Genomic DNA, 26,404 nt, shown 5'->3' with positions numbered 1-26,404 from the left:
ATACGTTTAGTTTATACCGACATCTGGTACTAGCGTTACAGTGTACTAGCGTTAAGACTGGTTACACACTACGACGGGGACGAATGGGTGCCGCTATAAGGAGCTTCGCCCCTAAAACGCCGGAAGCGTTCTCCGGAAGCCGGAAGCTGGCTTCCGGAACCGGAAGCGGAACCGGAAGTGGAAACGGAAGCGGTACCGGAAGCGGAAGTCGGCTTCCGGTTATACTATACATATACATATATATGTATATATGGGTATACATACATATAGGGACACACAACGCCATCTATTGAGCAATTCATAAAACTAGACGTGGCTACCTACTACGACGGGGACGAACGGGTGCCGCTATAAGGAGCTTCGCCCCTAAAACAATGTTTCAAGCTCTCGCGTGCTTGTCACCAGTTAGTACCCACTCCCGAAACTCTTCTCGCCTGAACTGTTCAAAGCTTTAAATAGAAACGCCAGCCCCGAACAAATCAGATAAGTGTGACTTTTCTGCCCCCGAGAAGCATTTTTCGCGCACCTCACAAAGTGGGACGTATGTATCCCACTCTCCTACAAAGGATTGAAGTGTTCGCAGAAACCCATGGTATAGTCTCCTCCTTAAACTGTCTCTCCTCCTCACCACTCTTCATACGCTTTCCCTCTGAGCAGCGTAGCCGGCTAGAAGTCTATCACCTTTGGCTGACCACTCTGCGTTTAATCAATAAAATCTGCTCTCTCTTTCGTCTCCTGTTCAGCAGCTCACCGTTCCACAGCAAGAAAAATTAAGACAACTTCATCATCATTTCTTGACATCGAGAGTACGTTCATACCATAAAATAATGAAATGTTATCTGAGTTACCGATTAACTAGAAATTGGTTTGAAAAAGCTACACAGAACTGAAACTTCTCTCGCGTGTTAGAAACGCTACTATTTGTCTTTGCGATGTTTCCCGCTCGCAAGTAAGTATTTTTGATGTGTTCAACTCGGGCTTATTAAAATTAAATACGTGCAGCTTTGTCGAGTAAACATACAAGAAGATCGCCGCCTGAAGCGTAAAGCAGGCCGCAAAATTTGTTCGGGTTCACGATATTTAACTTCAACCGTAGTTTATGGGCTTCGGTTGTTGAGAACGATGGCGCAGGTTCTATTTGCGGATGTGGTGACCGCATTACGATGAAGTCGGAAGGCTCGTGCATGGAACTTCGGGTGCGCGTTGAAGCATTTCAGGTGGTTGACATGGATCCGGAGCCCCTCTGGTTCTTTGGGGCGTTAAACTGAAACCTCAAACTTATTTGTGCAGTGGTGTCAGGCATTTTCAGTAAAGGGTGCGTAAACAAGACGCATACGCGTCTTCTTTTACTCGCAGTTTTATTGAACTGACGACAATAATTTCTTGTCTTTTTTTTTAATTGAGATGTTTGCGGTGTCAAAAAGGTGTGCCAGCATGACGCGTGGCCAGAACTGACTGGATCAGTTGCTGGAAAATCTTGCATGAGTATTCACCACTATTCTTAGTATTCCTAGCGCTACACGTTTATATCTTGCGACAGACATCAACAACGACGTTCTTTCCTTGCGGTGCAGAGCGATTGCTGCAACTCGTTCCGGGAAGATGATGAATGGGACTGATGCGAGTGCCTCGAGATTTTCTGCTATCAGCAGAGGCTTAAACGATGGGACTGCGACTGGACACCAAGTTCAGGTGAGCGAGTGGGCCTTTAATTTGTAAACATTTTATAACGGAAAAATTTTACGAAGCCCACATTTATGTAAGCACTAGTCGTAGTATTGATCCATATAAGTTCCACTAATTGACACTTCTTTCGCGAAGGGCTTCCCTAGTTAGTGCAATACATGTGGAATATACAGAGTGTAAATAAGAAACATTTTAGAGCAATTAAGTGCAGATACATACAGTTAAGTGTGAAGGAACTCAATGCATTGCCTTAGAAACAAGGTTTGCTTGAAGACTACGCGCCACGTTCCTCGTGTCTTCCGTCGTCCTCTTCTTCTTAAAAGTTTCAACAACCGGCCCCGCGTGCGAAGTTAGTCGAGTGCAAACTCCAGCGAGTAGAAGTGTTGTACTGCTCTTCTGACGTTGGTCCCTCCGCTTGTTTCCGCAAGGCATGGACTTGTTTTTCCGTCTCGTCCTGGCATGCAATTTTTGAACGAGGACCATCTTCTAGACATGTGAGGACTTGCAAGTGTCGTGTAGGTCTGTTTGATCCTGTTTGAAACGGCCTGTTTGGTACCGTAGGAGGCTCTTATTAAAGCGAAAAGCTTTCACTGGCTCTCTTGGGCGGTGGACGGTTGACCGCCGATACAAAGGTGTCGAAGCGAAGGGGCACGTGCGTTGACGAACGCCAACTAGCTCTTTGAGACTTTCTGTAATGCGTGAGGCGCTTCTGAAAGTTTAGATGCTGCGTTAGAGTGGTTTGAGGGGAGGGGGGGGGGGGTGCCGGCATCTCCTATTGTGGCGCCCCACAGAGCGTCTGCATGAGCAGGCGTTTGGTGTGTTGCGACACCACGGACCCGAGCATATGGAGGTTGGACCCTCCCGCGTGTAGCCATGCGCGGCTTAGCCGTGTCCGGGAAAAAGGATATCCTGGGGGATTAGCCGATGCTGAGTGCTTGGACCTCAAAGGCCCCTCGGCGGAGGCAGCACAACCCGTTAGCTTCGGCTTCACGTAGAGGGCACCCCCGGACTGACCCATCCGAGGGAAATCGGTAGTTGCCTTTTGTTGTCGTTGTATCCTCAAAAATTTCCTGTCCTATTCTTCAATCTTCGTCTTTCTCTATCACTTTCAACCTTTCCTGTGCTTTACTCACTTCTGTATTGATTTCGATCTTTCTAGCAGCAAGGGTTAACCTTGTGTGAAATAGCACACCTAGGGTATATCATATTAGGCTGTAGTGGCTGTGTACTGCTGGCGCTGGCAGGCTTTATACAGAGTCTTATCGCGTCCACTTGTTGGGCTCAGTGGTGAGTGGCTGAAACAGCTGCCGAAATTAGAATATTCTTATGGCGTAAAGCTCATTGCCAAAGCTGCCCGATCACCCTCTTTTCAAGAGAGGGTGCACCGTTGAATGCTTGACCTTTTTTATCAAGAGCAAAGAAATATTTCCACGTTTCCATACTGAAACCCCCTAAAGACTGTAAGAACGCTGTTACCGTTTGCTGTCGCGAAGTGCCTCACCGGCACTCTGGGCCGTCGATACAAAATTACGAAAATGGACAGTGGCGACATTCTCGTCAAAATTAGTGACAATCCAACATGACAAATTGACAAATCTCGTTTCATTTGGGGATGCCACTATTTTACTAACCCCTCATCGTTCTTTCAACAGCAGACGAGATGTAGTTTCAGAACAGGACATGCTATAATTGACTGAGACAGAGCTTCTAGAGCGCCGGAAGAAATAACGTGTCACTAATGTGCAGCAAATTAACAACCGACGTGACGACAAAGAAATGCTGACAAGACACCCCATACTCACCTTTTGTACAAGCACGCTCCCCCAGCCCATCGAAACAGGCTTCATAAAAATCAATGTCAGACCGCCCATGCCAAATTCACGACGCTGTCTTCAGTGCCAAAAATTCATTCACGGCTCAACGAGCTTCTGAGGCCGTATCATCTGTTCAAAGTGCGCATCGCTGATCACCACCCCGCGGAGAACTGCAGATCGACCCATCCCACTGTGCGAACTGTGACGGCGAACACCCTGCATATATTCTCGCTCCTGTCCTTCATGGAGGAAGGAAAAAGAAATCATATCCCTCAAAGTATAAGAAAACATTTCCTTCAAAGAAGCTCGCAAAAGCCTCTCTTTTGTACAGGAGCCTTCATTCTCCAAAGTGACACGGGAGGGGGCAGTGTCACAACGGTTCTCGGCGGCCATTCGGACCACGCACAGTGGACTGGCGGTGGCGAGTGAAAGCTTGCGAGGTTCAGCCGACGATCGTGGCTTAATCTCGCGCGCGCGAGATTAAGCCACGATATGCAAAATATGCATTTCAATCAAATTGAAATGCATATTTGACTAATGAAGAAAAAAATACTAACCAAGTTTTTAACTAATTACCTCATGGCCCATATTGAAATTTACAAATTCTAGCCTTGGAGTTCGCTAAGCGAATACACTTGGAACGAATTCTCAGGATGACACCACTTTCGAGATGTTAATTCCCGAAATTTGCGGAGAAATGCAGTGGCGTTTCGGTTGGCCAGCGCACCGGTGGCCAGCTTATCGGGGACGACGCGATCCATAGCGCATTTTTGCCCCTTGTCAGACTCTCGTTCCCAGTGTACTGTCTCAAAATTAATGGGGTATGCTACTCGGAAAGGACTTTTATTTAAATATTTGTGACAGCTCAATGAAACGTTCCCCATTTCCGTAGTTGGCGCTCCTCTTTTCAAATCTGCTTTTAGTTTTTTGATAGCTCATTTGGCTATTGTTTTCCCACCATGCATTTGTAAAAACAATTCATTTTGGGCAAGCTGAGGTGATAACTGTGAGCACAAGAAAACACTAAAAAAATTGTTCATATTACTGCTTATAAATAGTACAATTCAATAAAGCCAGAAATATAGAGCAACATTTGTGTTTTAGTCTAGAAAAAAATTCCAACGCCGAGTTGTAGTTTTACCATTCTCAACGAAGAATCTATTAAATTTTTCTTACTGAAAATGTTTCTGGAAAGCTCTGAAAGTAGTTTTTTTTAATTCAGGTTATGTTAAAGAATAACATATCAAGCATAAGCATGCCAAATCTCATTATGATCAGACTACATAAAGCACGCAAATTTTAGTGCACAAACTCTAAAAATGCAACAAAATGAAGAGCTGGGAGAAACACGTTCGAAAGTTTAAAGAACATGTTTCGACGCTCGACTTCGGCGGGGAAACAATTTTTTTTCGTATTTTCAGCAAGAATGAGGCGCTGCCGATGTGTGCTCTGTGAGAAAAGGGTTAGGCATACATGCCCACGAAAATTCGAGGGCAAGCAACGCCGCAGAGCGAAATGCCGCGTGTGCAAAATTCGGGTAAATTTACACTTGCACGAGCCACGGCGAGTGCTTTTTGCATTTTTTGCTAACTTCTAGTTGATTCTCAGCTTTGATTTTTTATACATAGAAGAGGAGGCTTGGAGGAATATAAAACAACAAAACACTAAATAGATTTGGGTTCGGAAAAAATTTGGGTTTTTCGTACCGAATCTCCCCTTAACCTAGAGAGAGAGAAACGTGGTGGGAAAGGTAGGGAGGTTAACCCGAAAAGATTCTGGTTTGCTACCCTGCACTGGGGGAAGGGTAAATGAAAGGCGGAAAGAATAGGGAAGAGAAAAAGCAGTCATCGAAATCGGAGAGCTCCTTCATCGCCTCGTCGAGCAAGGACGCGTCACCTTTCAGTGGCTCCCTAGCTACTGTGGCGTAATGGGCAACGAATATGCCGATGAAGCCGCTTGATCTGCTCGTGAAGACGGCGCACAGGAACCAATCCCGCTGCAAGAACAGATGCAGCAGCGAAACTTCGAGTGCTTGCAAACGATGCCACACAATCGTTGTGGAGCACACCTAGTTTGCAACGCACACGTCTGCATCGACTGGACCCCTGTCTTCGACTTCGACCTCCACCTGTACTATCCAGACCCGACACAACAGTACTTTGCCGATTGTGGCTTGGTGTTGCATTTACAAAGTCGTTTGCTTTCCGCATCGGATGGGAGGATAGTGCTACGTGTGACCACTGCGGCGACGAGGAAACAATCGAGCACGTACTGTGTCACTGTCCCCAATACAGCGCACATAGGCAGTCACTCGCGACCGAGCTGGCACGTCTTGACGACCGGCCGCTTTCGGAGCAGACAGTCCTGGAACGCCGGCCTATACAGTCGTCACACAACAAGTCAGTCAAGGCACTCTTGAAGTTTTTGCGATCGAGTGGACCATCTGACAGACTATAGTTCTCACAGATGTTTCCAACCTCCCTTAACCTAATTGAATACGAGGACAAGCCTGTTCCTACTTGCTGCAATAATATGCATGCGCCAATATATAAAAAAATGAAAAGCTGTTTGAAATGATAAACCGAAGAAGCGCAAGTTTGTCGAAAAATGCAAGTTAGAAAAATAATTTGTGTGCACAGTTGCTCCTGGCAACTTAAGGGTTGGTTCAGCGAGCACAGAAAGTCATCGCGTAGGCCATTTAGTTTCGATAAAATGATTTGATTCCCGAAGGTGCAATGACTGGTCTGTATTCTGTTGTATTTGTGAAATTGCGATTGACTTGAACCATGGACACAGATCTTGAGTTTTCCCAGTACTGTCTGATGTCGATTCACATGAAACATATTCACATCATCCTCAGCCTATATTGATGTCCATTGCAGGACGAAGGCCTCTCTCTGCGATCTCCAATTACCCATGTCTTGAGCTAGCTGATTCCAACTTGCGCCTGCAAATTTCCTAACTTATATGACGCATATATCAAACAGCAAAGAGTTAGTGGGGCCCGGGCAACTAGGGCTGGCATACTCAGTCGCCGAAATCATCAACGCCTATAATATCTGCAGTTTATAAAATTGTAGGAACACCCGAAGGCTAGGGAAATTAAGTATTAAGTAACCTTTAATATACCAACTAAAGTTTAACCCATAGTGCAATCATCTGCCATCTGCGCAATCAGGGAGAAGAAAACTTGGCACAGGACAAGGCAAGATGCATGCACTGAAAGATAAGCAGGGTAATGTCGTCAGCAATTTCGATGATATAGTAAAAGCAGCAAAAGCATTGTACACTGACCGGTACAGTACACAGAGCAGCCACGCTACGTTCATTCGAAGTATAGTGATGAACAGCATACATAGGCTCCTTCTATAACTGGCGTTGTAGTTAGAAGGGCCTTGCAAAACATCACCCGGGGAAAGGTGACAGGAGAGATGTAATAACAGTCGATTTAATCAAAGGTGAAGGAGACATCATGCTTGAAAAGCTTGTGACTTTTTATATGCATTGCCTCAGGACTTTAAGTGCACCATAGAGCTGTAAGAATGCAATCCTTATACTAATCATTATACTTGAAAAACGTTTAAATAAAGATGTTGGGTTTTCACGAGGGCGATTGCGCAATATGTTTGTATTTGATGAATTTTATTGATACACTGTATTTACCTCGTCTTATATACGAGTATTACTTGCATGTGTTGTAAGTGCATCTAGTATGCAGTGCATGTATTTGCATAGCTTGTATGTATTTGCTTATAGTGTAGGTATTTATTGTTGTGACTGTTGCTTATATTATTGGTATAGGATTTTATTGATGTGTCTTCATGTATTATCATTTAATGCTATTACTAATGCATTGACTCTGCTGCCAATTATTGGCCCCCCTGGCCTCCGTCAAGCTGTATGCTTACAGCTTTTTTGCCAGGGGAGCCTTCAACACAACTTTGTATGTGTGTTGTGAATAAAATTGAATTGAAAAAATCCATAAGAAGGGAGACGTTAAGGAAGTGAAGAAATATAGGCCCATTAACTTGTTTTCAGTATTGTATAAAATATTCACCAAGATCATTTCCAATAGAATCAGGGCAACACTTTGCTTCAATCAACCAACAGAACAGGCTAGCTTCAGGTAGGGATATTCTGCAATGGATGACATCCATGTCATCAATCAGGTAATCGAGAAATCTGCGGAGTACAATCAAGCTCTCTATATGGCTTTCATAGATTATGAAAAGGCATTCGATTCAGTAGAGATACCAGCAGTCATAGAGGCATTGCGTAATCAAGGAGTACAGGAGGCATCTCAAGGATTCCACAGCTCTCAAGGATTCCACAGCTACCTTGCTTCTCCACGAGAAAAGTTGAAAGTTACCTGTCAAGAATGGGGTCAGGCAAGGAGACACAATCTCTCCAATGCTATTCACTGCATGCTTAGAAGAAGTATTCAAGCTATTAGACTGGGAAGGCTTAGGAGTGAAGGTTAACGACGAATGTCGCAGCAACCTTCGATTTGCAGATGACATTGTCCTGTTCAACAACATTGGGGACTAATCACAATAAATGATTGAGGACCTTAACGGAGAAAGTTAAGAAGAGGGTTAAAGAATAATATGCAGAAGACAAAAGTAATGGTCAATAGCCGGGCAAGGGAAGAAGAATTCAGGATCACCAGTCAGTCACTAGAGTCTGTGCGGGAGTACGTTTATCTAGGCCAATTACTCACAGGTGACCCTGATCATGAGAAGGAAATTTGCAGAAGAATAAAAATGAGTTAGAACGCGTACGGCAGGCATTACGAAATCCGGACTGGAAGCTTAACCCTGTCGTTACAATCACTGCATTCTACCGGTGCTAACATATGGGGCAGAAACTTGTAGGTTAACAAATAAAGCTTGAGAATAAGTTAAGGGCCGCGCAAAGAGCGATGTAACGAAGCATTGTAGGCGTAACGTTATGAGACAGAAAGGGAGCGGTGTGGATCAGAAAGCAAAGGGGGATAGCCGATATTCTAGTTGACATTAAGAGGGAAAAATGGAGCTGGGCAGGCCATGTAATGCGTAGGATGGATAACCGGTGGACCATTAGGGTTACAGAATAGATACCAAGAGAAGGGAAGCGCAGTCGAGGACGACAGAAAATTAGGTGGGTAGATGAAATTAGAAAATTTTCAGGCGCAAGTTTGACTCAGCATGCGCAAGACAGCGGTAATTGGAGAGCGCTGGGAGATTCCTTTGTCCTGCAGCTTAGATAAATATAGGCTGATACTGCTGATGATGATGATGACTTGTAGGCGCTAAAAGAGGACATTACAGATCCATATATTACGTATTCATGAGTAGGGTAGGACTGCTTGGGATGAAAAGAAGGGGCGATATTTTTTATACTCGAATGCATTCACCACTTGCAGCATCAAGCTTCGATGAGTCTGCGGTCAGACTGGAAAAAAATAGAACATCCTTATTCTTTTAATAGGGCGGTAAAGTACGCAGTCGTCTGCAAATAGCCAGATTGTCGAGGGAATGTTAGTTGGGAGATCGTTGGGAGATATAGATACGAAACAGTAGCATGCCGATAACTGCGCCATGTAGAACATCGGAGGCCACAGGTGAGAAGGAACAAAAGTGCTGATTAATTGGCGTAGATTAGCTGTTGGTGGTTGCGCTGAAAGTGGCTTATCCAATCGAGTACTAAATAAAGAAGGTTTCAATGCAAAAGCTTTAAGAATAGCCGGTTATGAGGTATCTTATGAAATGCCTGTGTTGGCAAAGTTCGAAGTGTGTTGAATAATTCCAGCTTTTGCAGTAATTTACGTATGCTATAGCGTTTCGGAGCATTATAAGTGTGTTTTACAAACAGCGCGGAAGCTTTTCCGCCGTCCTGGGTAAACTATAATTTTCACTGAGATTCAATTTAACGAATTATCACCGACGTGCATGCCAAGTTTAATTCGTGGCGATGAATTGCTGCCTTTGAAAAAAAATTGCTTTATAGCAAGTGCTCGAAAGCTTTATAAGGACCTTATCGACAATGTTTCCCAGTGTCCCAAGCGAATTGCACTTGACGCGTTCGCATTCGGTGGAAATGGGAGTAATGTGAGTGGTGATGTCTTAAGAAAGTTAACGTACCACACCTAATTATGGTTGATGTAAATAATGAACCCTCAATTTTCCCCTCTCTCCATGGGTTTTACGAGGCACCTGCTGTGTCCTCTGGAAGTAAACGAGTCACCTTGTTTATATTTCGTGCATATAAGGAGTACGCTATTGATGATATGCATGCGAAGTTCAAAGTTCCTGGTTCAATTACGGCGCACAATTTAGCCCTGGTATTCGCCGATGACTGCGTATTCTGAAGGGAAATAACAAACACATCCGACACACGCGTCTTCCAGTCTGACCTACACAACATTTCCCTTTGTCGTGATAATTCGCTAATGAAACTAAGTACCAATAAATGAAAATCCGTGGAAATAACATGGTCTGCTATCGCTTTCAATTCCCGTTCTTACATGTTATGGTTCCAACCTGACCCCGGCGATTTTGTGGAAATACCTAGGCATTCTGATGTTCGTCGGAATAGGCATGTTAAAAAAATTGGTGGACGCTTAAGCTTCGCCTTTAAGAGTAGAACGCGATAGCGTTATCGGGACCCGTTCGCATCGCATCGTTTGCATACGGCAAGTAAGCTTCATTCACTGAAACACTGGACGTGGGAAAGCCACCTTACAGAGACCAAGCTTACACTGATCCCCTTGAAGTCGGCTTCGCTTTTAAACAGAAATGCATTGCTGGAAAGACGTTTTTCCAGGGCCAATATAAGTAGTCTTATATAAAATGTGAAGGCCCCAGCACCTTTTTTTAATTGTTTTATTACTTGTTTGCTATTGCACCGACGCGCGCGCGTGTCCAAAACGAATTTACAGGCGAAGTCTCAATTTGACCTGCCTAGATGCGAGCGTGATCTGGATATCATTTTCGCAAGTACCCGAACGCGCGGCTGTAGGTCTGGTAGAAATGCTAGAAAAGGGGTTTGTGTTTGAGTTTCCTCGTCGCAAAATTAAGGTTTTCTCGTACATTAAAACTACAATCTGACGCCGATTGGTAAACGATCCGACGGCGAATTCGACGCCGAATGGTAAAGTCGTACTTTACCATTTTCCTGGCGGATTTCACTGTGAGAAATTCAATTTCTGCTCACCAAAACCATGCACCACGTGGTGGAGGGCCTGCGCGGTCGATGTGGTTGGGGTGGATGGTGGAAAGTGGAGGATGCTTAAGCTTCGCTTTTAAGAGTGGAATGTGATAGCATTCAAAGATCCTTGACTGCTTCTCACGCGTCCCGAGAACTGCAGCTTAAGCAACCGCAATGGTTACCGGGAAACACTGGCGGCGAATTCTATGCACGAAGGCGAGCTTTATGGTAGAAACGCGGCCTCTTGCGTGCGGCGATCCCAGAGGTATTGCACAGCCGCGACATGAAAATTGCATAATTTTCAGGTTTCCGTTCTTATTTCGTACGTTTAGTATTTCAGTCTGAGAAGATTTAACATAAAAGGCATGCAGTGTGGGTGTTTTGTTTCATGACATTTGTTTGTGGATTGTCATTCTCGAAATTGCGAGGAATTAATGATAGAATGGTGTGGCAATATAACCCGCAAATACCACACCTCATATAAGGAGGCGTGGCTTATATACATGTACCTAAATATATTCGGAGGGCCTGCGTGGTTGGGGATGATTTTCTCCGCCACCCACCGACATGGCACGCCAACGCCGATTGCCGACGCCGGATTTTCTGCGACACAGGGCCCTTAACGCTATTGCGTTAAAATTGGTTTCCTCCGCGGTAACGATTTCCGTGCTCCAGTATATCAGGCTGCTTTTGTGCAAGACCCTATAGTCCGATCCAAAGACAAATATGACTGGCTGTCTCCGATCCCAACACACCGAATCCCTAATCATTTCGAAACCATTCTATGCGGTTCATTCTTTAAAATTAGTCACGCCAATCAAACCTATCGCTAATATATAAAAAAGAAATAAGAACCGTTAGGCCTCTCTGGACGACGTTGCGTGTGCAGTCCGTGCGTATTCTTACGAAATTCATCACTTCTATGAAAATTTAAACCAATATAATTTTCTGTCCCTCATTACGTATGTCGTCGCTCATAGATTACCATCTCAAACTCGGTGTGCTGAACTGCCGCACTAAGCGTTCAAGAACTCTTGTAACAAAATGTGCAGTCTTTGTTGTAACTATACGGACTACGTTGTCTGCAACAACTGCAGACTGGTTGCAGGCGTTTCGATGCCATCAGTTCCAACTCCTTCGGGAATTAAAAAAAGAACTCTCGTACTCGCCATCAGCTTGTATGAATTGTCAGGAGCGCCACGGCAACCGCAACACGCAACCGAACAACATATTTGGTGAACGTGTGGAGTATCGCGTTTGTTCTTGTAAAAGAAGGCTGTTCCCAATCGTACACTTTTATCGTTGTTAACGCTCCCACCGGTATCTGGAAAACACTGAGAGTTACTGACTAATTACCTGACTAACTAAGAAAAAAATATTGAGTAGCGTAACCGCCGTGTTCAGAAATGCGCCTTAACTTGAAGTCTATGCATGACTTGCTCTTGATGACGCCTGGCGTTTTATTACATAATAAAAAGAAAACGCGAGTAATCAAGCGTCGCTTCGTCAAGGGACGCCCAAGCGCCGACATATTCAAACAAGGGCCTGCGTAAATTATCAGTAGGTTGCATTCACGCTTTGGTCGAAAGAATTGCGCCACTGTAGGATAATAATTCACCCAGTAAGAAAGAACAGTGTTTTTCTGTGTTCACTCGGTACGTCGTCAGCAACGGGGAAGAGGGGACGCAAGAAGGCGCTCAATATGGCGGCGCGGTCAGGTGGTCAAAGATGGTAGCACCGTGAAGCGTCTATAGAAGCATACCACTTTGCTCCCTAGAGTATCGCCTGTATTTACTTCGCCAACGAAAGAAACAAACTTGTCCATTATTGAACAGGAGCGTCACAGGTGTATTCATTAACTCGTCTTTCTAATTTATTCGGATTTTACATAATAAAATATTTGTTAAGTTTCGTTATCACGTGTTATCACAATAACCCGTGATAACTATATTTATGGAGGCTTGAAGAATTGGTGTCGGATGTCACTGAGGCACCAGTTAACAGCTTCGCTTAAACCGCTTCCCAGAGCGCATAGGATGCGCAATTTTCTTCCGTGATAACTTGCATTCATTTAATCAATATACGCAAACCGCGCTTAAGGTATTATTCTAATATGCACCGAGTTTATTTATTTTTTATTGCGATAGCAATTATATGGACACTCAAAAGCAGATTTCTGCCGTCGCCGTCGCCGTGAGGTTCCGTATGACGTCATTTGTAGATGAAATCGTCGCCGCGCGCCGAACGCTGTATGTGCGAGTGAAAGGGCGCGAGCGGCGCGTCTTTCATGGGGAGTGAACCCACGGCGGAGAACAAACGCGCGTTCTGTGCCGTGCTCCCTTAAGGGCTGCAGAAGTAGGCGTCTCTTTCCTCCTTTACAATCACCATATATGTAGAGCAAACGCGCCTTCTTCCGACGCGCGAAAGGCCGGGGGGGGGGGAGGGGGAGGGAAGGGAGGCGACGTTTAGCTGTGGCACCAAGTGCCTATTTATATCAGAGGCTCCGGCCACAGTCACCAACGCCGCACGCATTTTGAGCGAACGCGGGCAAAACGCCGACGGCGTCGACAAGTTCAGCGTGTTGCCGGCGCTGCTGCATGTCCAAAATTATACAGCTGATAAAGCTAATATCATTACTCCGTATAGCTCTCTACAAATTTGCTATCGCATTTGATGCTTCGCCTTTCAGGTGAAACTGCGACAACTTTTATTCATGCAATATGCACTGTTCTAAACCGTCTTCGCAGCCATCTACTTTCGAATATTTGTATCTGATTTAATACTTTCAAATTTCTTGGTCTGCAGGAAGTGGAGCAGAGGGGAGGTTTCTTGGATCAACCCAAGGAGCACAGACGTCACAGCATGAAGGTGAGAACTAATGCCATTCGCGGAAAACTTCGTAGCAAGTGATCAAGGCAGGGAAACTGCAGCGAAATATCACGTGAGCGAAAGATAGCTTAAAACGCATTGTAGCGATCACCGAAGTGACTGCGGAACACATGAGCGTGCAATAGGTCCCCTCCCCCACCCCCCCCCACCCCGCCCTCTCCCTTCACCACTATTTTTTTCTTTATATTTTCCATGAGGCCCTCGTGATCTCGTGATGCTACGTTGCGTTCACGCCTGACTGATTGACTGGATTTTTAACGCGAAAGCTTTCTCCGTTTCGTCCGCGAAGTTTCGCAGTAGCCTGTGTTGAAAGGACCGTAAAGGAACATATTATGTCGAGCTGGATTGATAAATTGGGCTTCTGAAATAACGAATTCACGATTCGTAGCGACAAGAGAGCCTTACTAATCGAGGTAATGACTAAAATGCGAAATTGGGGGTGGCGCCACCTGTTGTGATCTGTGGTACCTCTCGTGGCACCTGCGGATTCCCAAAGAGCGGCGTAGGGGGAGGTGACGTCAGTTCGGGCGCTTCAAGTTAAGGAACAGTTAGCTGGACTTCGGGCGCCAATTTTCAACGCAACAAAGTGATAGCAGCGTCTTTGCACACAGAGAACGACGGCATACTTCTAGACCAATCATCTATCGACCGGGCTCGACGATCAATACTTTCATTTATGTCACTTTAAAGGACTATCTTTCCAAACAGCAGCGGAGGAGAGGGGGATCGTGTATCACGTGGTGTAACGAGGAGAGCCGCGAAACAGTGGGAAGCGGCGTAGAGGTTGTTGTTGTTGTTAAAGTGTCAGAAAACGCGATTGGCAACTACGGCATTGACTCCAGAACTGATTGGAAGTAATCGATCAAGGAATCCGGTGTTTAACGCTGAGTTGATAGACACTGCTTTAGTGTCAAAGGAATTCTGTTACATTTGAAGCAATAACCGTAGCGTTAAGAGGAGATACTGTATCATCGGTCCTGTGAACGTCCCTTAGGCAAAAAAAGAAAGAGAAAAAAAAAAGAGGAAAGATCGCCTGAATCGTGTTCGTCGCTCGTCATCATAAGGTGTGATGACGTAATGCTTGCGTAGCTTGGCTGCAACGGAATGCTGCGCTTGGGCTCATGCGCGCAGCGTGTGTGATTGCTGATATATATGGTCGCACACAACGTACCACTCGCTCACTTTGACGGCCATCTGTGATGGTTCCTGCGCAATTTGTTTTGTTTGTGACTACCATATGAGAAATGAACTGCTTCTTTATTGAAATACAGAATCAGTAAGCGAAGTGAAAGTGGCAGCAAACTTGCAAGCGGTTAAACCCCAATCCTTAACCTTCGCTTAACGAGTGCGAAGGTATTCTCTGCAACTTCCAAGACACGTGTTCACGTTGTGCACGCAGTATTTCGCTACAGTAAAATGACGCGGGTAGACGGACTTCAAGATCGTAGAGGGAGAGAATGAATAGACATCTTTATTACGTCAATGAAGCTTCGGAGAGGCGTCCTCATTACAGAATGCCTTGAGCTCGGGCCGCGTCCTAGGCGCTCGCAATTTGCCGTTGCTAATCAATCAATTAATAGAGCCAATCAATCAATATAACTTTATTTTTCATGAACAGAAACTGCATGTACAGTGATTATTTGGACCGATAGCCTAAAGTGGCTAGTGGCCGTGCATTGCGCAATAAAGAATGTACAGGAATCCTCGAGGTCGGAGCTGTTCGGGTTGGTTTGGTGAAGGTTCAGAAGATGTAATGGTGCCTGTCTGCAACCGCTACTATGTGCCTGAGGGACCCGGGTTCTGCGCAGAAGCGGCATTGCAGATATAATTGTGTGGGGGCTATGAGGTGATTTCTTGTTGGGTGGGGGAGTGTATTAACTTGTAGAGCTCGAAGGAATCGCTCCTGCTATCTAGGTGGTGACTTCTGTGGGAGTGCGTATGTTCTGCGCGTTAGCTCGTATTTTTGTGTGATGTCTTGGTACGAGACCAGAGGGCTGCATGCGCCCGCGTTTGGATTCCTCGTCGTCTGCTCGGTGGGTCAAATCTCGAGCCACGATCGTATAACCAACCAACCCTTCAGGCATGCGTTCCTTCCCTGTACTTGCGTTGCTTGGCTTCGCAGTAGTCTGGGTTCTGAGTGCTTCCAGCAACTTACCGTGTATGGCTAGGCTTCGATGGTGCAGAGTCAAGTGGCACGCACACTCTTCGTAAAACAACTAACGTGAAGAAGTAATGCAGCACATTGGAAACATCTTCGCGAACGCGGTGATCGTCCCGGGCTCCGTGGCTATGGAAAGGCGCAGCCGCGCGTACGCAGATATGGTGGGTAGTCGTCACAGTTTGTTTCAATAGTACGTGATAACTGTATACGCGTGATGAAGGCATGCCTCGAATTACACATTTACAAAGACTACATATACAACCGAGAAAACGCACAAGGCAAGTCCTTGAGCGCAAGCTGTGCTGTGCATCCGGTGGTGGCTCTCCGAATAGAATTCTTCTCTGGGACGAGGCGGCGTCGGCGTCCTTTCGTCTGCTTGTTTGTTTTCTATACCCTCACAAAATATGCTCTTTATAGATTATAATCTATACACAATTCCCATAGTCCGGTGTACTGGCAGTCTACAGGCATATGGTCTTACCCTTTTTGTAGACTGTAATTTATAGTCTGTAGACACTTTCCATAGACCACACATTATACAGTCTACGTTCATTTTTCTAATAGTGCGGGTGGTTGTTGATAGGTCTATAATCCTGTATTGCACAGTGAAGCGGGCATGCCATGACCGCATGCTGTCATTCACAGCAACGTTTATTGTACGTCAGTGCTATCGCTGGGATGCAAGTTGGGGAGGTTTAGCTGTAGCATGGAACGTTTAACTGCCTCAGTCGTGCGGCGAACAAAGAATTCCCCAGGGTCTATTCGGAGAAATAATCACAAATTCCAGGTGGCCGCTTCACGATGTCCCATAATAATCAAGCACGCAGTTTATGACTTCTCTTCCTAAATATTCACAAGATTTCCGTGTAATAATTTTTTACAGCACGAACACCAGGCACCGGTCCAGCATCCGTTTCTTTCTTTATTCGGAATAAGCGTAGTTTCTTCAATCTATAGAGGTTATTAAAAGCCACATAATGAAGCTAGACTCCCATCTTGTTAACCTCCCTGCCTTTCCCCTTTCTTCTGTCTCTCTAGACTCACCAATTATTATACAAAAAAAACCTCCTTCATCATTCGTTTTAATTGGCCCCTCATAAAATATCCTATTGGCACCCAGGTATCGATAAATAAATAAACCGTTTACACAAGGGAAACGGAAGGCTAGATTTTCTTTCGTGAATTTCGGGCCGTACGGTCGAAGTCGGACGCCTGAAAATATCTTGTCTCACATTTGCGTAGGGATAGTCTCCTGTAAGTTGCTGGGTACCTTTGGTTCTCTGGGGGTGTATATGGTCCGAAGATCTCGATCACGCACTTTATTGCAAAGGACACTATTCAATTTTGCGTGTAGTCTTATTTTTAGCAGCAAACAATAACCTGGGCAAATGTTTTCAAAATCCTTCGCGTGACAGGGCGGCGTCGACGCCCTTCTTTCCTACACTCACTCAGTATACTGTGGTCATGATCGAGTTTAATGCGAAAGTGTCAGAAAACGCGATTGGAAACTACGGCATTGACTCCAGAAATAGCAGAGGATGTATGATGGCAGAATTCCTGATATAGAATCGACTCTGAACAATGACATTCATCCGGAAGCTCCATGGAAGAAAATGGACCATGAAAAGCCCTAGAGGGGGAACGAGAAATGAAAGAGAATTCATACTCTGTGTCGTCCGCAGCATACCGCAGGATGTAGAAGTGTTAGCTAAGATGAAGGCTAGTGAACACAGGATAGTGAGTTAAGTTGAAATGGGAGGCATTTTTAGTGCAATGTGTCGCGAAATTATAACGTTTACTGTCTTTAATATAAGCTTTACAAATAAATAATTCGCGAACCCGCCTTTTTTTCGCTATTTCCCGGTGTCGTACGCCGTTTTGCCGGTGTCCTGTGTGTAATGAACAAGGCACCTCGTTTATGTTTGCTGAAATTAAGCGCAGTGCAATGGGCGATGAGTAGGCGAATTCTAAGGTGTGTGGGTGAAATGTAGCCTTTGCGAGAAATTACGTATGCAAGTGCTCCGGGGCATTAACGAGTGTGTTTTACAAAAAAGGGCAAAATTTAGCCCGCTGCCTTGACGTAACTAAAAACTCCAGCAAGATGAAATTTAAGAAAGATGTGTGAAATCTGTGACAAATTAGTGTGCGAAGTGAAATGACCATGGTCAAGTACAATTCTTGTAAACAAAAAGAATCTTAAACATGTTCTCGAAAGCCTTAGGTGAACGTTTTACGCTATGTTTCCTAGCGTCCTGAGGGAACTGTGCAATACACACACTTTGCATTTTGGTGAAAATAAGGCTAACGTTATCAGTCATGGGTGGGCAAAATTTAATAGTGTCTTTTGCAATAAAGTGCGTGATCGAGATCTTCAGACCGTATAGGAGGAGGAGGAGGAGAAGGAAAAGAAGGCAGGGAGGTCAACCAGACGCACGTCCGGTTTGCTACCCTACACGGTTAGGTTCTTTGTCTCTGAAAATGGTCTGCTATCTAATCGATTTGACGCACTCCGAAGAACGTCGCGTTCGATGCCATAAAGATTACAAAAACAAAACACGGGCTCGATTGCCTCTTCGCGGTTGCATGAGTCACAGATAGGTGTGTCGGACATACCAATAAGGAATGAGGAGTCTTTCGCAAAAGCCACCCCTAACGAGTGGCGACACAGTAAAGTTGCGTCACGGCGTGAGAAGTGCGATGGAATCTGCAGCTTCAATGTTGGATCCAGCCGGTGGAGACGACAGTTCGAGAAAATCGGGGTGTTCCGCGAACTTTCAGTCTTGGTTTGAGCAGGTAAACGAAGACCCCTCGCAGTGGCTGTCCTCGACAAGGGAATTGGAAAGGAAGAGAGAAAGAGAGAAGGCAGCGATGGTTAACCAGGAATGCGTCTGGTTGGCTACCCTATACTCTGGGGGACGGAAAAGAGGGGATAGAACGATGAGATAGAGGAACTGTCAGGGTTTCTTTATGGGCTGACCGGGTGGAATCATCAGCAAATTCATTACCGACGATGCCACAGTGCCACGGAAGCCATTGGAAGATGAAGGGATGTCCGTTTATGAGGGCTTGATGGAGCACCTCTCTAGTCTCGAACACCAGTTGTCCGTGGGTCTTGCGTCGGAAGGCTGACTGCAGACTATGAAGGGCTGTATGCAGTCACGAAAAACGGCCCACTTTATAAGTTTTACTTGTGCGATGCAATTAACAGCGGCACGTAGGGCGGCAAGTTCTGTTGCCGTAGAGCCGACTGTGCGGCCGGGATGATAGCACCGCCTGTGGAGCTGGCGGCTGAGGCAGATCCATCGGTGTAAATGTGCGTTCTTTGTTCAAATGCCTCGTTCATAGGCGTATCTAACGGGAGGGGGGGGAAGGAGGGGGGGGGGCGCTTGCCCCCTCACTGTCAAAAGTGGGGGGGGGGCAAAGTGTGCCATTTGCTCCCCCCCCCCCCCTTTTTGACAGCGGGTACTCTCGGCTGCATGCTGCAAAGTCCAACAAAACTACAACTGAAGCTAAATTTTCCTTCGTAATAGAGTGGGCATGTCAGCAATGCTTTTCTTTACTGCGTATCCCCTGCTTGGGCAGCGAGGATTGTCTTTTGTGTCTCCTCAGGACGCGCGGTAGTGGACGACACGCGGGATTCTCCGTACACGCTCGCGTTGAGGGGAAGCCTGGCGCTGAGCAGTTCCCGCCCTAACAAATGCCAGCTTGAGATACTTCCATCATGCCCAGTGTTTTGGGACCCCTGTATCGGTATTTGAAAACAAAATCAGCTATTTAACACGCGGGCTGAGGGGAGGTCAGGATAACCTATTATATCAGCCGCGCCAACGACTGGTGTGGTCTACGGTATGAAACCGTTGGATTTCAAGTGCTGAAACTATTTAATCTCTGTCGACGACAGCCTACATAGCGTTGCAGTCTCAGTATCTTATCACCATCAAAAGTCTAATAGTTAAACCTCTTACAGGTATAACTGTCGAGTTTCACTGTCTAATCACGACTTATTGTAGATATTTCGTGAAAGTGCACCTTGGTCGAACGTGCAGAGCCATTCAAATACTAATAGAACACTGACTTGAATTTTTTTCTAAAGGCTTGTGTCACTTCTGACCTTGTCGATTTCATTTCAGGCTGTTTCTAAATAAGAGCTACACTAATAATTGTATCCCAGCAGGAGCAAGAACAGCAGATGTTTTATATTTTGAAAAAATGAGGGCCACTTTTTGGTGGCGTGTATCGAAAATTTGTCCTGTGTAGGTTGCTTATGTGCTCCGAAAACAGTTACTGAATAGTCTCTTTCGCCCAATTTTTATGCGTTATACACGGCATTTATTTGTTTTCCCCCGGTATCCTCGGTGAACTATGCGGGGCATGGGTTTTTATTTATTTGAAGTACGAAGAAATGTTCTGAATGACGAGCGATAGATGTTTATCCTGTGTAGGTTCATTACAGTATTTGTAGAAAGTTATTCGTGGGGGCGTTCCAGGGAGTCATACTGCCGCTAATTGTAATGTTCCCAAGACTTCTAAAGCAACAGCACGAGATACGGTTGTAATTCCCTGAAAATAGAGATAATTTTAAGCGCATTGCATTGCCAAACATTCACTTTTCTGCTTTTAATGCAAGCGTTGTAGATAATTGCTAAACCCTCGTTTTTCCATGTATTTTCGTGCATCATACGAGATTCGTAGTTTGTTTCTCCGGTGCCCTCTCTGAGCTAAACATTCTGTTTATATCTGGGGATAGTGAAGGGCATGGTATGGGTAATCTGTAGGCAATGTTTCAAATGGGTGGTTTAAATGTGCATTTTCCAGTAGAATACGTATGCAAGTGGTCCATTGCATTATAGTCTGTTTTACGAGCGTTGAAAAGCTTAGACGGGGCTGCGCTGGCATAATTACAACTACAACTGAGATCAAATTTTGCGAATATAAGGGGAACCATACGCCAAGTTATTGTGCGATGGTAAATGCGTGTTGATCAAATACAGGTTGAAAAAAATGTAACCACTTGTTCGAAAGTATCACGCTGCTGCTAAGTTTCTCAATGTTCCAAGAGAACTCTGCGTTTCAGATATTCTATACTTTGAAGGAATACGCAGGTTTTAAGTGCAATGTTTCGCGTAGTTTTAACGTTTCTGGCTTATTTAGAAGTATTACCAATTAGTATTGAACCCTCATATTTTATTTATTTTTACTTTTTCATGCATGATACGCGTATACCAGGTTCGCCTGGCGTCCTCACTGAACTAAAGGAGGCACCTTCGTTTTGTTTGGTGACTGCAAGGACAAGTTAATAGGTGATGTGTAGGTGGAGTTCAGAGTATATGGGTAATTGGGGGCTTTCGCAATTAATTACGTATGCAAGCACTCTAGAATATTATGAGCGTGTCTAACGAGTGAGGAAGAATTGAGCCCGCTGTCATGGCAGAAGCCACCAAGACCAAATTTAGCGAAAATTGATGGCATGCTATGGAAACTGTCTCTGTGCGAAGTTAAATTTAGCCGGATCATACGCAGCCTTTGTAAAAAGATTCTTATTCAAGTGTTAAAGCGTGTGATATGGCAGCTATCAGCTATGCTTCCCAGTGTCCCGACATAGCTGTAGGTTACAGCAGGTTTATATTTTCGGGAAAGGGGAGGGGGGACATGGTAACTGCAATGTGCGACAAAATTGATACGTTCCTGATCCAGCTAGAAGCGTTGCAAATAATTATTGAGCCGTCATTTTTCTGTCCCTACTTTCAGGCGTCATAACACGTTCAGGCTTTGTTTCAGCGATGTCCTCGGTGAACTAAGCAAGACATTTTGTTTATATTTGGCGAAAAGAAAGGGCGCGTTACGGATAATATGAAGGTAAACTTTAAAGGCAGGGGACCTATTATGACATTTGCAGTAAATTACGCATTGAAGTGATCCGGAGCTTTATGAATGTGTTTTGCGTACAAATGATTTATCACGTTGCTCTGGGAGAACTGTGAACAAAACCGATATCAAATCTAGAAGAAATTGAATAGTGGGCGAGGGGGAGGGAGGACACCATGGTAAATGTTATGGCGAAGTAACATGTGTGTTGATGAATTACTGGCTGTTTAAAAATTACCAACAAGAAGTGCTCCAAAGGATTACCTGCGGGCAAAGTTTCAAATGGTACAGTCATATGCGGGCAACCTTTTAATGTATGCGATATAATTACAAAAAAGTGAAAGCTTTCTTGCAACTGTTCGAAGGAAACACTCTCGCTGAAAATCAGGTTGTTACACACATCTGCTGTCATTTTTTCTAGTGAATATTGCAAGTAATTTATGGCGATTGTACTTCGTTGTGTAGAACCTAGACAAGACTATTACCTAAACTAGCGATACATTTAGGGCTGTAGACTTAAAGAACAAGTACAATTTCTCGTTTAATTATTAATATTGTTTGTAGCAAGTGTACATTTTTGTGCACGCTGTACTGCTGCTACTGAGTGCGATTCGAGACCTCTGTGAGACGCTCACTGCCTTGTGTTCCTGCATCACCTTGAAATTTGATATAGTTGCCATAAATAAATGCAAATTCAAATAATTTTGTCGTACCGCCATGGCTCACCATGTGTGTGGTTGATAAATAGGTCGGTGCCTGTGAAATATAAAATAATTGACAGGCACATTTCCAGGCTCTTTCACCTATTATAGTAGTAATTCGCAAAAAAAAAGATATATATAGTGTGCCCCCCCCCCCCCCCCCCCCCCCCCCCCCCGCACTCGAGAAATAGATGGTACGCCACTGGCCTCGTTGAGCAATGACAATGTCAACTGTCGTAGAGTCACAGTGGAATGACGGTTCTTCTTCGTAATTTCCGGAATTTTGAGGTGTACTTGTGGCTGTCGTAGGTACCACAGAGGTAACAGTGGTCTTGCTGCTGGTGTAAAGCCCAACGGAAGGCAGCCTTGATGTGTCGCAGCAGGTTTGGAAAATGGGGCTTGAGGTCTTTGTGCCTGCAAAGCAGCAATCTAGTGACTGGGCACGCGACGCGCATGTCGAATGTGTGCTCTGAGGTTCTCAACTGTGATGTATGTTGGAATCAAGTAGCCTTTAGCAATCATGGTTGTCGCATGAGTCGAGCCCAGAAACAGTGTTCTGTACAGCTTGGACCGTACCGAATGCAGCATTCCCGATGTTTTCCCGCGCCGGAACTTCATTATGTACACAATCGAAATTAGTCCCCGCTTCGGGTAGATGCAGGGGAGGCTTCATGAAAGGTCCCTGTCAAAATCACACCACCAACTCCACAAACGAGGCACTGGTGTGTTCATCGAAAAATGCTCGTTAATCGCCTTTACGCGCACATCCATGATACCGTACCCCTATTTCTCTCAATGGCGAGGCTATCACATACGAGAAGTTTTATCACTTCCGACCATATACAATTGACTTTTACTAGCTGTGCGAAATTTTGCATTCAGAAATTTTCATGCGCGTGGATACAAGTTTTGCGAAAAATTTCTTAAGCAACAAGTGTCACACTGCCTCTATCAGCTACGTATTCAAAGGTTGCGGGAGAACTCAGCGTTGCACAGTCTTTATACGAAGTACGCCCGGTGTTCTCGGTGAACTAAATGAGGCACCTTGTTTCTGTTGGGTGAAAGTAAGCGCCAGATATAGGGAAAGTTAAATGTCGCTGGGTTTGTTTCGGCCTTTACTATAAATTACGTACGCAAGCACGCGGCACCGTTAAAAATATTCTACGCAGAGTTGAACCCGTGTTCCTGGCAGAACAAAAATGCCCCTGAGATAAAATGTAACGAAAATGGAGTAAACCTGTGGCAAATGCGTGGGTGATAAATATTGCGCTTGCGGTAAATTTAAGGAAGTGCCACACGGCCGTTATCGCGTATGCTTTCCAATAATCCGAGATAACGAATGATCCTCATGCATCTCGAATGGTACCGTGAACAACCGAAAGTTTGGCCGACGCTATGGAGGGATTGCGATGAGGCCGTTCATCGTTAAAGCAGGAAAAATTGGGAAACGACCTAGACGAATGTTTCACATCAAGCCATCCTAGACGCGCTAGGGCCCGTATTTCGATGGATCCGAAGGTACCTGACACGACGGTCCTTGTTTGCACAGGTCGCCCACTTTTAGATGAATCACTTTGTTACTATTCAAGAGCCCACAGCAGCTGATGGTTAGCAAAAAAGAGAGAGAGAGAGAAAACTAGTCTTTCAGTTATCAGCATCGTGATTGTGCGTCGTATCAGGCACGTTTCCTTCGTGAATTTGATGAAACGTTGAAGTTATACCGGCCTAAATACTGATGACGTGTGTCCCATAATAGTGGGAGATGTCCCATATACGTAGAAAATGGACCGATCACTACACGTGCCATGGCGTCCTCCAGGATGGTGTTTTAAGACCTATTCTTTTGAACCTCGCGCTTCTTGGGCTTGCCAAATCCCTACCAGATACGGTAGGGACGCAGCCATCTGACATCAACTCAGTGTCGGTTGCGTTCTTTCGACCCCTCAACTGTAACTGCGGCTGTTAGCTGGTTTTCCCTAAAGTAAACAGAGTTGTGTCGCTTACGCCGGGGCGTTGCATTCACCATTGCATATTGATTCGCGATTGTAATGGCCGAGCGCAAAGCCTGCGGTGTAGAGGAGAGTATGGTACACCCGCTAGGCTACTGCCCGTCCTGTGAAAATAAAACACATGACCTATGCACTTCTCCAAAATCAGCTAGAAGGAAACACTTTCACATTGAACAAGGCGTCGTAAGTCGCAGCTACGGAAGTGTTGTTGCAATTTCTGAAGGTTACCAGACTGAGTGACCGTCTTTGATACAGAGCAGTGAACTGTCACTGGGTCAGCGATATCAACAGTGGATTTCTCTTCTTACCCTAATCTTTTCCCTCCCTTTCCCCCTCACCCAGTGCAGGGTAGCCAACCGGGCTCAGTCGCGGTTGATCTCCCTGCCTTTCATTTATCTTTTTTCCTCTCTCTCTAGGTAACTCGTCTTTTACACGATGTTTATGTCGGCTGGAAAGGGGGTGGTCATGCTGAGTGCAATGTGGGACAAAACGTCCTGGCCTGATTGACGCGTTTAAAATAATTATAGAACCCTCATATTCCTTCAGCGTTAAATCATGTTCTTAGTATATATTTACGTCGTCGAAATAAGCCAAAAGACATCTTGTTTAGGTTTGTTTAAAATTAGACGCAGGTTATCGCTATTGTGGGATCGAATCACGTATGCAGGCTATCCGGACCTTTATAACTGTACTGTGTGTTACGAAGAAGGCGGGGACAAATAGTCCCATAGATTTTCCATGCAGTTTTTACTGTATGTATATCGCTATCTAGCCTTTTGCCTATCTGATCTCAATCTTAACTTTCGCATTTAACACCTCTATCACTATACTGTCCCATTACCTAAACTTGCAGTGACTCCTGTTCTATTAATCTCCACCCTGCTTTTCTTCCAGCAATACTTTATGGTCTTACTTCTCAGTAGACCATAAAAAAAATTATGGTCGCTTAGCGGAAAACAATGAAGGGGAGCGCCACCGATTCCGTGTTTTGCGCTAAGCGACCATAATTTTTTATGGTGTACTGAGCAATTTGAACCGACTAGCTTACTACTCTTACTTATCTGGAAGCGATCTGGCAGGTAGCACCTATCGGCAAAGTCGAAGGATGGGCAGCCACGAAAAGTACAAATACAGCTCCCGGCTCTCATTGCGCTACATCTCTAGTTTTCTGACGCACGCGTGAAGCTTCGTTAAGAATAGCCTCCCGCACGCAAAACTACCTTATGCTAAAAGTCCCTGAACTGTACATTCAGTAAGAGGATGGTACTGTTTCAGCAGAATTGTTCGGTTATATTGCGTGCAATTCGCAAGACAGTGTGTGTTGCTTCCTTTGACCATCAGAGGATAGCGTACTACTAGGCGCAGATGAAGAGGAACGTGTTCGCAGTGATCGAACAGCTAGGCGAGCTCACGCTCTTTTTTGGACCCTCAGCACGTGCGATCTCCACATTGAGTGCCTGCTCGAACTCATCGCGAGAGTCCTAGAGCAAGTCGAGGTGCACAACGCCGCAGAGTCGATGCCATAGCAAGCGACGTCCAAAATGCTTCGCACAACCTCGATCACCACAGTACGTAGGATCTGAATAAGTTTTAACAGATGAGCTGTTTAAGCCGGCGGTTAGTCCGTGCGTCGTCGGAAAAAAATGTGGGCCGATCCTGGCGGCCTGTGCAGGAAGGGTCCAAGCGCAATGGCACAGACCCCTGTGAACTAGCGAAGCTGAGAATGGTTGGGACTGCTTAAGCTTAGTCAGTCATCGATAACGAATCAATAGCAATCGATAAATTCCGGAAAATACTTGGGATTACTTAGTAGTGCTTAGCCTAGCCCAAAAGCCAGGACTACCTAGGTGCCCACTAGCTCCCCTGTCTCTAGCATTGCGCCTCCAGTGCAAGCTGCGCTAGTTTTTCTTCGTTGAATAACGTTAAATACATATTTTGTGGAAAGTTACATATTCAAGTGTTGCACATGCCTCAGGTATCCGCGATGTTTCCCAGATTCCCCAAACAACCTAACCAATCTCAAAGTGAGCGTTAATAAAGCAACCGTTAAGGTGAATGTGGCGAAACTTTCATGTCATCCGCGGCTCAATG

The 26,404-nt window shown here is 45.2% G+C and overlaps 1 protein-coding gene across 9 annotated transcripts in view; it reads left to right on the top strand.

Annotated features, from left to right (window-relative positions):
* Positions 1-26,404, top strand: part of LOC119434060 (uncharacterized) — a 65,347-nt gene that overhangs the window by 22,158 nt on the left and 16,785 nt on the right. For 5 of the 9 annotated variants that reach the window (XM_049658211.1, XM_049658208.1, XM_049658210.1 and 2 more), the window contains exon 3: positions 1,575-1,692. In XM_049658211.1, coding sequence (XP_049514168.1) covers positions 1,664-1,692 — 29 coding nt within the window. In that variant the 5' untranslated portion in view covers positions 1,575-1,663. Of the gene's footprint in view, positions 1-1,574; positions 1,693-13,493; positions 13,557-26,404 lie in introns of all 9 variants that reach the window. The other 4 variants (XR_007464184.1, XR_007464183.1, XR_007464181.1 and 1 more) reach the window with 2 other exon arrangements.

Source organism: Dermacentor silvarum, chromosome 11 (assembly GCF_013339745.2).
Source record: "Dermacentor silvarum isolate Dsil-2018 chromosome 11, BIME_Dsil_1.4, whole genome shotgun sequence".
Classification (NCBI taxonomy): domain Eukaryota; kingdom Metazoa; phylum Arthropoda; class Arachnida; order Ixodida; family Ixodidae; genus Dermacentor; species Dermacentor silvarum.
This window is presented reverse-complemented; position numbering and strand designations above follow the sequence as displayed.